This window comes from Coloeus monedula, assembly GCF_965178545.1.
Source record: "Coloeus monedula genome assembly, chromosome: 8".
Taxonomy (NCBI): Eukaryota; Metazoa; Chordata; class Aves; order Passeriformes; family Corvidae; genus Coloeus; species Coloeus monedula.
The window spans coordinates 28,627,621-28,639,928 of NC_138788.1; the positions used below are offsets into that span (position 1 = coordinate 28,627,621).

The 12,308-nt window shown below is 39.8% G+C and overlaps 1 protein-coding gene across 2 annotated transcripts in view; it reads left to right on the forward strand.

The window, feature by feature from the left end:
* Positions 1 to 12,308, forward strand: part of ADD3 (adducin 3) — a 92,963-nt gene that overhangs the window by 57,082 nt on the left and 23,573 nt on the right. For both annotated transcript variants that reach the window (XM_082286606.1, XM_082286605.1), the window contains exon 3: positions 10,781 to 11,004. In XM_082286606.1, coding sequence (XP_082142732.1) covers positions 10,810 to 11,004 — 195 coding nt within the window. In that variant the 5' untranslated portion in view covers positions 10,781 to 10,809. The remainder of the gene's footprint in view (positions 1 to 10,780; positions 11,005 to 12,308) is intronic.

Below are 12,308 nucleotides of genomic sequence, written 5' to 3' on the forward strand. Positions count from 1 at the left end.
ACTGAAAGACCTAGAAAATACATTACTTTCCTTTATTTATCAAGCAGATGTAAGCTCTATATCCTCAGACATTTTTCTGTATCATCGGTAATTTTCTTATACTATAAGCTGGAATGCTGTTTCCCTAGGATGAGTTCCATGAGTTATTCAAATATTCAAAAAAAAAAGCATCACCAAAACTCAGAACACAATGTCATTTTTCTAAAAATTGCTAATTGATTTTTAAATTTGTTCCTTTTAATTCTTAATGTTATAGTTGAGAGAAGAATTTGCCTCTACATCTCAGTCTCTGAACTTCAGCCCATGGGTAACATGTCAGATACTTCCACTCAGTATAAACATACATGGGTTTAATTGCAAACAAGCAAGTAGCATTTTCAGGCCAGGTTTACAAATGAGCTTTGGAAATTAAAATAAAACAATTCTTATGTATTTAGTTTTATCTAGGAGACAGATCCATCTAACATATTTGTTGGCTTCAGAATGTTCTTGAAATTACAAACAAAAAAAGCCAGTAGAAGTCAAAATTGAAAGAATTGTTTGAGGAAGGATTTGAGGGAGTCTTTAGTGTTGCATGTGACTGATCAAAGGCTGCACACGCCTTCAAAATTATGACTGAGAGTCTCTGCAACTGTAATTCTGAGTTACTGGTGCTGCAGTTCATTCAAGTCCCTGGTTAGAGAAGAAACCAGGAAGCTCTTCTTCACTTGCATGACAATGCTGTAGTATAAAGCAAGTGTCTTCTGAAGCAGTCTGGGGTGGATGATTGCTTGTACCACTTTGGCTGCTGGGAAGTTCTGGTCCCAGTATGTTGGACCATCTCCTCTTTAGATATGAAATATTCATGCTTCATGCAACTGAGATCAAAAGAGAGGATGGTTTAACTCTCTAGGACAAGTGTCCGATGTCAGCTGGTTTTCCATTCTAGGAACAATCAGAGATGTGTGCAAGTCCCCATGATTTTGTGTAGCATGCCAGGGTGCATCCATGCTCTGTAATACCAGAGTAGTTTGTTGTGGAGGGTCTTTTATTTTATCCAAGTTTCCAGAGCTTACAAGTAACGATGGAGGAGGAGAATTACAGGATAACAGTAGATAATTGCTTGCTTGCCCTGGAAAATAATAGTAACCTAATTATGAAATATTTATATATTCTGCTTTTGACTTTAAAAATACTGCTCTTACTACTGGGCTTGATGCTGACTCACCCTGCTCCTCACTGTGTGTCTTACCAAAGCTTTTGTTCGTAAATCTTCAGCACTTGTTCAGGGATGTGCTGGCTGCTTCTCTGAGCACATCTGCTTCTCTGTTCAGTGCTGTGGTTAAGTCCAAAGTGCTTCAGCCATCAGTTAAGCTTGCTTGAAATTCAATGGAATGGTTTCCATTCCTGAAGGTGTGGAAGACCTTTGGCTCTCTAAATTCAATTTGCTTTTCTCATACCATGAGTAAAAGGTGGCAGAGACAAGAAGAAGGTCAAATTCAGGCCAAGTCAATTGAGATTGATGTACATATTTATATAGCTTAAACTTTAAATGCAAATGAAACTTTTTTGCATTTGCTAGTTGGGTAGTTTATTGGGGGGAGGGGGTTAATTATTTTCAAGCAAGCTGAAGACAATATTAACCATGTGACTACACACAGAAAAAGTGTTTCTCACCACTGTAAATCCTAGGGATTTCCCTGGGAAGGATAATTAAAGCAACATGCTGTGAATGCAGCTAATAAAGTAGTTGCCTTTTGAACTCTTGAGTAGGGCAGCCAGGCCCTTGTGGCCCTGCTCTGCTCCACACTTTCCCCTGCTCTCCACCCCCAGATTATTTTTAACCCAGATGCCTTTGTGTAACCACTGCAGACTCAAGCTTCATGGAGAGGTGTGCTTAGCACAAGTAGGGAATGGCATTTTCAGAGGTGGGGGACTGAAGCACGTGCACTGGGAGGGGCAGGATTGCCTTGAGGCAGCCAGGAAAACATGAAAAATTGTAGCATAAGGTATGTTTAACTTAAGTCCTCTAAAGACGATGATTTTGTAAGTATTAGGGATGCAACTATAACCTCCATCAAATTCTGCATGTTTGCTAACTTTTCTCATGTTATGTTTTGACAGTCACAAACATTTATTTGTAAATGGACCAAGGAAGGGAAAAAATTGTTCCTTATGCTAAGGCAAAACTAATTTTGGTAATGGAGAAAAAAGAAAGTCTTGGAGTCTTGAATGGGGTGAGAAAAGACACTCTCAGCGTAATCTGTGAATAGTTTTTTACAGCTTTTTGTCCCGTATGCCATCTCATGGCTGATATAAGCTGTTAGTCCTATTAACAGAGCCTTCCCTCTACACCTCAGTTTGAGCTTGCCTTTTTTAAGCATTTGCTAAAATAAGGGGATAGTTCTTTTCTCACAACACCTAAGGTTTTTTTCCTTGCTCATGGTCAATCAGTGGCAATGTGATTGCTGCACAATCAGGCCTAGGCTTGGCTGGCATCATTTGTCTCGCACTTCCATCAATCCCTAAAATTACTATTTGTAAATGATAGTTAAAAACCTTAAAAGAGCCATTACATTCCAACTAAGCCTCCTTATGCGAAGTCAATATATGTTGTTGTGCTGTTTTATTTAAAATATTTTGAGTTTTTAACTATACCTATCATAAATTAGCTTTTTTGAAATGCTCTTGTTTTCTGTTAAATGTGAGAATGATGTATAAGTCAGTAAAATGTTAAAATTCCTTTTTTGTGAGGCTAGCCAATTTATTTTGACATAGTCAAGCTGATGTTGGTGTATTAATGTGACTTATGTTATTGCTCTTCATATAAAATTTATGGTAGAGTGATTCAGAGATCCCAAGATGAACTGGGGAGACTTGTTCAGGGTGTGGTGCATAATATTAATGAAGATATGATTTGTCCTGAAGACTGTATGATCGAAGACCTGGCACAATTTCATCTTTTCCTCAAGTTTCCAGTTACAAATGTCCTACTGAGATTAGCTGTTGGCCAGGTTTCCCAGTTCTCACTTGTGAGTTATGGAGGGCGTTGAGCTGCAATTCTGTATGGTCAAGTGCATGGTGGTGGTCTTAAATGGTGTCTACACAGAGCTGTCAGGATTTGATGTGAAGAGAGAGGAGCTCCAGGGGATTTGGGCTATAAAAAGGTTTGGCTGTGTGCTGCCATACACAAGATCGATCGTTCATGTAAATATTTGTAAAATCCAGCAGTTGCCTTGTGTCGATCATCTGGATTGCCCACCGTCACAGCCTCTGACCCGCCAGCAAAACCCAGGAGGCAGCTGCTTTGGCCATGGCATTTCTCAGGGTAATGAAACTGCCATAAATCACAAAGGCTTTTCATGTGCCCCAGGATCGATAAGAGGTGTCCTGCTCTCCGATGTCACACGTCGTACCAGTGACCCAGCAGGGCTCTTCCAGGCTGCTGGGAGTAGTCCTTGTTACTCCAAATGGCTCTATCCAGGTTGATGTGAATCAATGGATTTTAAAAAAAATTTTTACATGACAGACTTGTTTCTTCTGCTCCATAACCTTATGTAGATCTGCATATAAAGTGGAATTATTTTCCTCTGCATCTGTGCAGGTCAGGGACAGCCCGAGAAAAAAGTCACCAGAGGAAGCTGGAGACTTTACAAGAGAGGGAGAGTGTTGCAAAATATGGAAGGCTGTGGCTGCAATCAGCTTTTCCAGTTAAGTTTTTTCACAGAGAACTTCTTAGTTTACACTGTGGAAGAACCCAGGTTTCATGTTTTTCAAATGACACAGGGACATTGTTCAGCCATTGTCGATGTGTGTGGGTTATGTGTGTGCCTACTTTCACAGCTTAATACGGATAAGTGGTACCAGAATGTAATCTTTTAATTTAGCTCTCTGTTGTCTACTGACTCGTGAAATATTTTTAGGTAACTTAAGCACAAATGATTATGTAGATAAGCAAAGGCAAGTCTTTAAAAATAAAAAAGAAGTGCTTTTTATTGTCACTTGCATGAATTGTTTCACCAATAAGCTCTGGATTACTCCTCTGCTACTTATCTGTAATCAGTTTGCTTGTGTGACTGAGTTTGTTCTGACTTGTATGTTTTGTGTACAGAACATCGTATTCTCAAAATGTCCATATTGTCTGCGCAATCTTAACAATTTTTGTGAAAACAAGAGAACATTTTATGGAGTGAAATGAGGAAACCTGTACACTGCTGACTGCTCAGGTGTCTCACAATGCAGTGATGGCAACAGCCCAGTTATGTACTGCCTTTCCTTGGCACAAGAGGTTCCATAGTGGGCAGAGTGGAGCCTAGATCTGAACTCTCAGGGCCGTGCTTTTCAGACCAGTTTTGTCTTTTATCATACCGACTCTCAGAAAAGGGTGACTGGATAACTTGCTTATCAAGGGTTCCCTCCCTTTTTTCTCCGTGAAAAACTCACGCAACATTGAAGGAATAGCAAAATGTGAATGATTAAAGTAGTTTGGGTCTACAGGTTAAGCATGCAAGTTCATTTATGAGACTCAACACATGCAAATAGCATTTATGGCCATGTGGTAGAGCATATTGGATGCATCAAACCAGCATTCTAGGCTCCAGAAGTTTTTTTCCCCACTGCTTGTGCTAAAAAATGTTGGCAGGCCAGCCTGCAAATGTGGAGTTGCACACTGCACCTGCTACAGGCGGAGTGCATTGCAAGAAGCCTTCCTTAACAGAGAAAAAACATCACCCCTGCAGTTGAAGGTAAAGCTACAGGCCTCAAATTCTCATATTCTGTGTGCTTGTCAGCAACCCACTTAGTTCTCACTTCTTGACAATAAGTGTGTCTGGCTCAGTTCCAGTTTACACTGAGTAAAGTGTGAGTTGCACAACTTGACTATTTGTGTTGACTTCAACATTGCACCATATAATTGGGAAAAAATAATGCTTTAGATTTAACACAGCAATACAGAAACAAGGTTCAAATGTACTCAAGTGCTTATTTCTTAGGAAAAAATGTGTCTTGTTGCCATATAGTCTCTTTAATGTGGTGTGTGAAAGAGATGATAATTTTATTAGCTTGCTGTGTTTAAAAGCAGAGGGACTTAAATATGCAGTGCTGGATTAGACTATTTGATTAGTAAACAGTTTGGGCTGTAGTATGACAAATTGTTTATGGCTGCATTGCTACTGCAAAGAAATGGTATTAGACACTCCTGTATCATCATTATCTTTATTTCAGAACAAGCATTCATGTAGATATGCAGTTAACTGGCAGGGGAACTGATAGAGCTGAAAATTAATCCATTAAAAAAAAAAAAAAAACCCTTAAGAAACCCTTACAAGCATTTGCTGGTATGAATCTGAAGATGTGTTAAAGGGAGAGAGGTTGAATGGCTGGGCAGGTTAGGGGGAGGTATGACTACTTTAATTTTTAAATGCAAATTAATTTGTGTCAGTTTAACGGTGTAGTTTGGCTTAAATGTTAGTGCATAGAATTACTGTATATTAGTAAAATGAGTTTATAAAATTTTGAAGAAATGCTACCTAGGTATTTTCACCTCCACAAAATAAGTTTAGAAAATGCTAATGTCTGAACACACATCTTACTCACCTGAACAATGTGTAAAGTAAGAAAATCCCAAATCCATTGTAACATTTTAAAAGAAAAGGAAAAGAAAATTTGTCCACTCAAATATTTATGGTATTTGATGTCCTCATCAGGTGAATTTCAGAATGAATTTAATTTTGAGGTGCTTATCCAATTTTTTTTTGCCTTAGAGGAGTTGCAATTATTCATTTCTATGTCATCACTAAAATGTATGGGAGGGAGGATGAACAATTGACTTTCTAGTCCAGAAAACAGTGTTGGTGACCCTCTTCTCAGTCTGTATTCTCCTACCTATTTCCCCATCCCTCTCAAGCATTCTCCCATATTCCTGAAGTGTGTGTGTTGCTGCCAGCTGACGTACGTAGCTGACAGTGTTTGCTAAAGCCAAGTCTTTGATTCAGACTGGAACCTGTTTCATAGGGAGGCTGGAACTGAGATCAAGAGACGCCCAGTTTGCTTCCAACAAGTCTCCTGGCAGACAAGATATTGGAGGGGGGGTGGGGGAGAGAAAGAGCAGACTGTTCCTTAAAAACAAGCAGGCGAGAAATTGCAGGAGCAGAACAGCTCAACGTGCTCCTGAGAAAGGAACCGCTCAGATGCGGCGCAGTCCAGCTCGAGTGCTCAGACCCCAAATCAGTCGCACCAGTTAATGATGCTGTGCACACACTGCTGGTTTGCAGTGCTGGGAACTCTCAGTAAGATGGATTGCACTGCATAGAGAAAATGGAGATGTCTGAAACCAGCCAGGAAAGATCAGCATAAAAGGTAGGTTAATGTTCTGTTGCTAGGTGATCTAATAATTTGGTCCCTTTTCTGTTACTCTGTCTGGTGGTATTTATTTTTATATACATTCAGTACATTATGAAAGATATAAATATATCAAGTCAGTGCTTTCTGGGGGGTTCTTTCTCAATATAAATTTTCCTCACATTTGGCCTCTTGCACTTTTGTTTTACTTTAGTACTTCTTGTTTCTCTGACCTCATTATTATTTTGAGCTGTTTTTGTGATTTGACATTGAAAATAGTTATTGCAACAAAAGCAGCACAGCAGGTTACTTAGACTTTACAAAGTGTCAGATGGGGATGCTCAGGATGTAATGTTGCAAGCTAAAATCAACAGTCCCAAGTTCCTGGAATAAATTAAAGCTTTTGTTAAATAAAACTTACTCCTAAGTAGAGAGATACACAGCTTCCTGACAGAGGGGTATGTTCTACTTTCTCTCTGTAGCCCAGTTACGGATATGAAATACAGAGCAGGATATGGAAGCCAAGCCCATGAGCTATATAAGGCATCAAAGCATGGGAGGGCACGACCTGTTTTCTTTTGTATCAGAATCAGTTCAGCATGAACTAGGAGGGGGAAGTGGTGTTAAATTAACAAGTTACGTTGTAGCAAGAGCTCGTAAAGCCTTTTTGTTTCACAGGTCCTTAAAAGTATTTTTAGCAGAGATGAGGATTCTGTGTAACAAAAATGTATCCATTCTGACTTTCTTGTATTGGCCCCACATTGGAGCAGTTGAACCATCTATGGGAAAACTGCTCTTCTCTATGCTTTGAATCTCTCTTTAGCGTGTCAGCATCTTCACGTTTGGCCAAAATGTGGGCTAGAATGTGTGTCTGAGTGGAGCAAGAGTGATGGCTCTCAAAAAGATAGAATCAGATCTGTTTATGTTTGATTTCTCTGTGTATGTTTGTCCTTTCTGACCAGTCAAGATATAGTGTCTTGTTGCTATAGGGTCTCTCACTTCTACCTGTGCCTCAGTCTCTGTAACCACTCTGGAGCATGTGTAAGAAATGCTAATTAGTACTGTACAGGAAGGTGATACCTCACTTTCTTTAATTCATAAACATCATTGGAGGGGGTGGAAGCCAAAAGTAGCCTTGCAGCAAAGCTGGTTTCTTCTCTAGGCACAAGTAGCACACACACACACAAAAAATGAAAAAGTGGGGGAGAGGATCCTCTGTCACAATTCATAGATGTTGAGGTCTGGATTTTCTGTAAATATTTTTGTGTTATTGCTGGTTCTATGCTGAGAAGAAGATACTTATTTTTTAGTTCCCAAGAGCTGACAGCATTTTAAACAAATATCCCCTTTCTTAAAAAAAAAAAAAAAAAAAAAAAAAAAATCTGTAGAAGATGCAAATAAATAATAAAAGAATGGTTGATTTGTTTGAAAATATTCCAGGAAACAGTAGGGGTTATATGAGAGTCAGCCTGGGCTCAACAGGGCAGGCATTGAACCAGAACTAATAAGAACAACTGGACCCAACTCCCATATTATGTTCCATAATGGAGGGGTTTTGTACTACAAGGACTTCAATGTTGTAATCTTAATGGCTAGAGGTAACAAACCAGGCTGAAAGGAAAGAGGAAAAAGTAAAGTCCAAGGCAATTAGAAAAATCTCTTTTCTGGATTTTGGGTATTGCCAGTCACATTTGTGCCATTTTTACAGATGAATGGGCTTTTCTGTCGCTGTAAGAATGAACTGTAAAGTAATGGACTTGAACTAATTATGTCCTATAAACCTATAATAATAACAATAAATGTGTTTTGAAGTTCAGACATGCGTGTAGTTGATCCAGTCAACTGAGTCGATCAGCAGCTGAGCAAGTCTCCTGCTTGGGGTTAAAAGTATTCAGGAGCATTTTAGGGGAAAAAATGGTCAGATAAGACAACTCCTGGGAAGGAGGGAAAGGGCAGCAGTTACAGCTGGTCACCAGTTCAAGCAAGGTTCTTGCTATCTACATTTCTAGACTGCTTTTAGTTAACTGCAGGTGCTGGAAAGAGTTTGTTCTGACACTGAAAAGGTGTCTGTTCTGGCTCAGATGGAGGTTCTTACCCCAACACAGATGGAGAACAGTGGAGGCTGACAGATCTGGTCTCAAGCTCTTCATACCATGTGGCATTTAGCCAGTGATCTCATGGTCTTACGTTTTCTCCTGATGCTTTTTATCTTCTTCTTCTTAAACCTCACCATTTTCGGCAGGGGAGAAAGAGAAAGTACGAAAGGGAAAGTACACACAGGGCAGAGGAGGGGAGACATAAGACATGGTTGCATTTATAAGCGTATTTTTTCTAAGCTGAGCAGTGGTCAGACCCCCAGACACCATCCCAAGAGTTAATTATTTAGAAAAACTTAAGCTTCTTTTATACTTCCACCAGATTTTTCCCAAACTCTCACTTCCTTGAAGCAAGGTCCTTGTTTTCTCCCCAGCATCCCCAAACTGATCACACATACCAGGCTTCCCAGCAGTCAGTCAGCAAATGCTGAATGAACTACTGCACCCAAGCAGCAAATGCAGAACTCACCAATATGTTACCACAGCCTCTGGAATGAAGCCATGAGAGTTCATGGAGCTTGTCTCCAGGATGTGATTTATGCATCCCAGAACATGGTAGGTTCGTCCAGCATGCCGGGTACCTCCTGGGAGCTCTGTGTGTGCAGCTGGATAATGTTGCATCCCAGATGATGTTTTCTTTCTCTCTCTCTCTCTGGAAAAAAAAAATGGCAGAAAGAACAAAACCAATTAAACCTGTAGTAACTGTTTTATTTCCTCTCAATCCCAAATTTTATCATAATTTGTAGTATACAAGAAAGGCTTAGACATGGTTTTCTTGGCTCCTACCTGGTAATGCTTTCCCAGCTCTGTAGGTGGCTTCTATCTGGAGTTTCATACTTGGTCACAGGACTGCAGTGCCCCAGGATTTCATCCTTGTGCTCTCCCTTGCAGGTGTCAGCAAAGCCGTTTGGGAATCAGTGTGGGAAACTGGCTGAAAACCAATTTGCATCCTCCTGCCAGCCTGGGTCATGGCGTGGCTGCACAGCAGAGGGTGCAGCACAAGGACTGAAAGGACTTGCTGCCGGCAGAAGGAGGGCTTGGGTTCTGCTGAAGCTGGTTTTAACAGGGCTGCCCAGTGTTTCCCGTGGGAAATACACAAGATTATAGTGGAAGCAGTTCAGATGCTCCACGTTGGCTCACTGTTCACAAAATACCCCTAATGGTAAATAGCAGTGACACAAACAAGGGATGGGTGAACTGTGCCACAGAGCAAGGACACTTTGATCCACTGATACCAGAATGTCAAAACATGCTGTTGAACACTGCTTGACTTGAGGTTTTTTCCTCTGAAGATGTGAATTTACATACCAAATATTTTTGCATGCAAATATTTTTATATTAAAGATATTATTGACTGTAGATATTTGCATGTTAAAACATATTTTCATTATACACTATCTCATCCTTCAAATCCTGTTTCTCTTTGTTCCTTAAACCTGAGAAAGTGTCCCTCTTCAGTAGCTTTTGAGGAATGCTGTTCCTGAGTGTGCTTTTGAGCCTGATTCTTTGTATGAAAATTCAGATGTCTACTTCTTTCTTTTTGATCCAGTTCTGTTTGTGTTTACACAATGCTTATCAGGTTTTTTAATGAGATTTTTATGGTGAATACATGAAAGTATTTTTGGTTTTGTTGGTTTTTTTTTCTTTTCCTCACATAATGAGCTTCAGTGAGAATCTTTGCATACAACTGCACACAAAAGGAGAAAAGCTAAAGCTCAGCTGTTTGCTGTGGATGTGGCTTCAATGCCATGTAACCCAACATGCAACCTTCTCTGCAGTTCCCTCAACATCTCTTAAGTGTCTCATGAAAGAGCAGGCACCAGCTGGAGCCCTGTGGAAATTCCCTGGTGGTCTTTGAATGTCCTGAAGCCTTTTATTTAAGCTGGGGTTATGAGATGCTTTGAAAATGCTGTAATTGAGGAATTTCTTCATTCAAGTTGGGAGATGAGCTCTGAGCAGATATTAAGCAGGCCTTGTCTTCTGGGTGTTTGCTTGAACAGCTCAGGAAGGAGAGCTGTGTAAAAACCTCAGGAGGTGATAAGGGCAGTTTAAAATGATACAGGAAAGTTTGTCATAAAATTCACAATGGTAATTTCAAATGTTATTCTTAATTGTATGCTGTTGGGGTTTTATTTTACCTTGAATAGAGATGGTTGTGCACTATCAAAGAACTTACTAATGGTTTTTAAACAATTTTCTAGAATTTTTCTTAAATTTTCTAATTGTGGTAGTTATTCACTTGTTCTCCTTTCATTTTAGATGATCCGAAGAGATGAGGAGGGACATTTAGTTGTGTCCAGACTTGGAAGTTGTATGCACTGCCCTCCTTTGAATTAACATTGTTCCCTGTTTTCTGTTTGTTTCAGGGGAAGCCTTCCATCCACAGTGTTGAAGCATGAGTGCTGATGCTAGCCAGGTGGTGATCACTGCTCCTCCCCCGGCCACGATGCCTCACAAAGAGCGGTACTTTGATCGCATCAATGAGAATGACCCAGAGTATATCCGGGAGAGAAACATGTCCCCTGACCTGAGACAGGACTTCAATATGATGGAGCAGAGGAAGAGGGTCACCCAGATACTGCAGAGCCCTGTGAGTGCCATTAATGGGGAGTAAAAAGGAAAGGGTGTTATAAAAAAAGAAATCTGTGTCACAGCTAGGTAGAATGTCTCTGGACCATCTTTTAAGAAAAGTCACTGAACAGATTATCTGGCATCTTGTTGGCATAGTGGACAAGCAGCCTTTATCGTGTTTTTTTTTGTCCTGATACTTTTATATTCTTATGGTTCATTGCAGTATTACAGAAAAATGTGGCTGGCTGCAGGGTTCCTAATTAAAACTTAGGGGCAGGGAAGAGAGTGAAGGAGTCACCGGTCAAATAGGAACAAATTAGGGCATTACGTGGTGTTCTGCTTTCTGGGTTTGAATATTAACCTATCATTTGCATCAGGAATGCTTTAATTAACATTTATAATTGGGTTAAGTTTATTTAAAAGCTAGACTATGTTCTTTTTATGTCCTTGAGGGTGATTGTACCCTTACTTGGCCATATTAGCGCTCATCTACTGGTTGTGTTAGTTGAGTACTTGTGCAGACTACATATAAAACTATTAAATCTGTTGAACCACGCTCATAGTCATTTTAATTTATATTTTAATCCTTGTATTCTTTGAGTTTAACCTGATGAATACATTGGAAAGTAATACTGTTGCCTTTAGTATTCTGAAGCCGTAGGGAGTGAGTAAGGCCTGTGGGGTGATCTTTGGGGGTATCCGGGTGTAATGTGAGCATTGAGGATAATGGGACTGGGAAGGGGCTAAGCAGCTTTACAGATCCTTCTGTCTTCAGTTCCTCTGTAAATTGGGGTGCTTCTGTAATTTTTTTTGAAGCTTTTCCATATGTAATGAGATTGCAAACAGCTGTTAGTAATCACCCTATTATAGTCATCCATGAATAACAGGATTGTTTGCTAAAGTGTTGTCGTGGAGTGTCTCTTGGATCTGTGTGTTGCTTTGAGTATAATGTGAACCTGTTGACTAAGGAATCTATTATTTTTCAAGTCAATTTGTGCAAGCTTGGGTTTGCAGCCAGGCTCTTTTATAAAGAAAATAAGGAGGTACTGCATAATATTTTAATCATTATAATTTTATGTTAAATACTCAGTTGTAAAATGTGATCAGAGTCTACTCATTCCTGTTCAAATACTCACATTATGAGCAGCCAGGACTCAAAGCAAAGACTAAATCTTCAGCCTAACAGATAAAATTAAGTGGGAGAGATCATTTGGGTTTGTTTATGGGGATTGTTTTTTTGGTCCTTTTGATGACAGTATTGAATCTGATGAGCACAACTATTTCATTAACATTTTGGGGCACCTTTTGCCAAGTCTGCCAGAT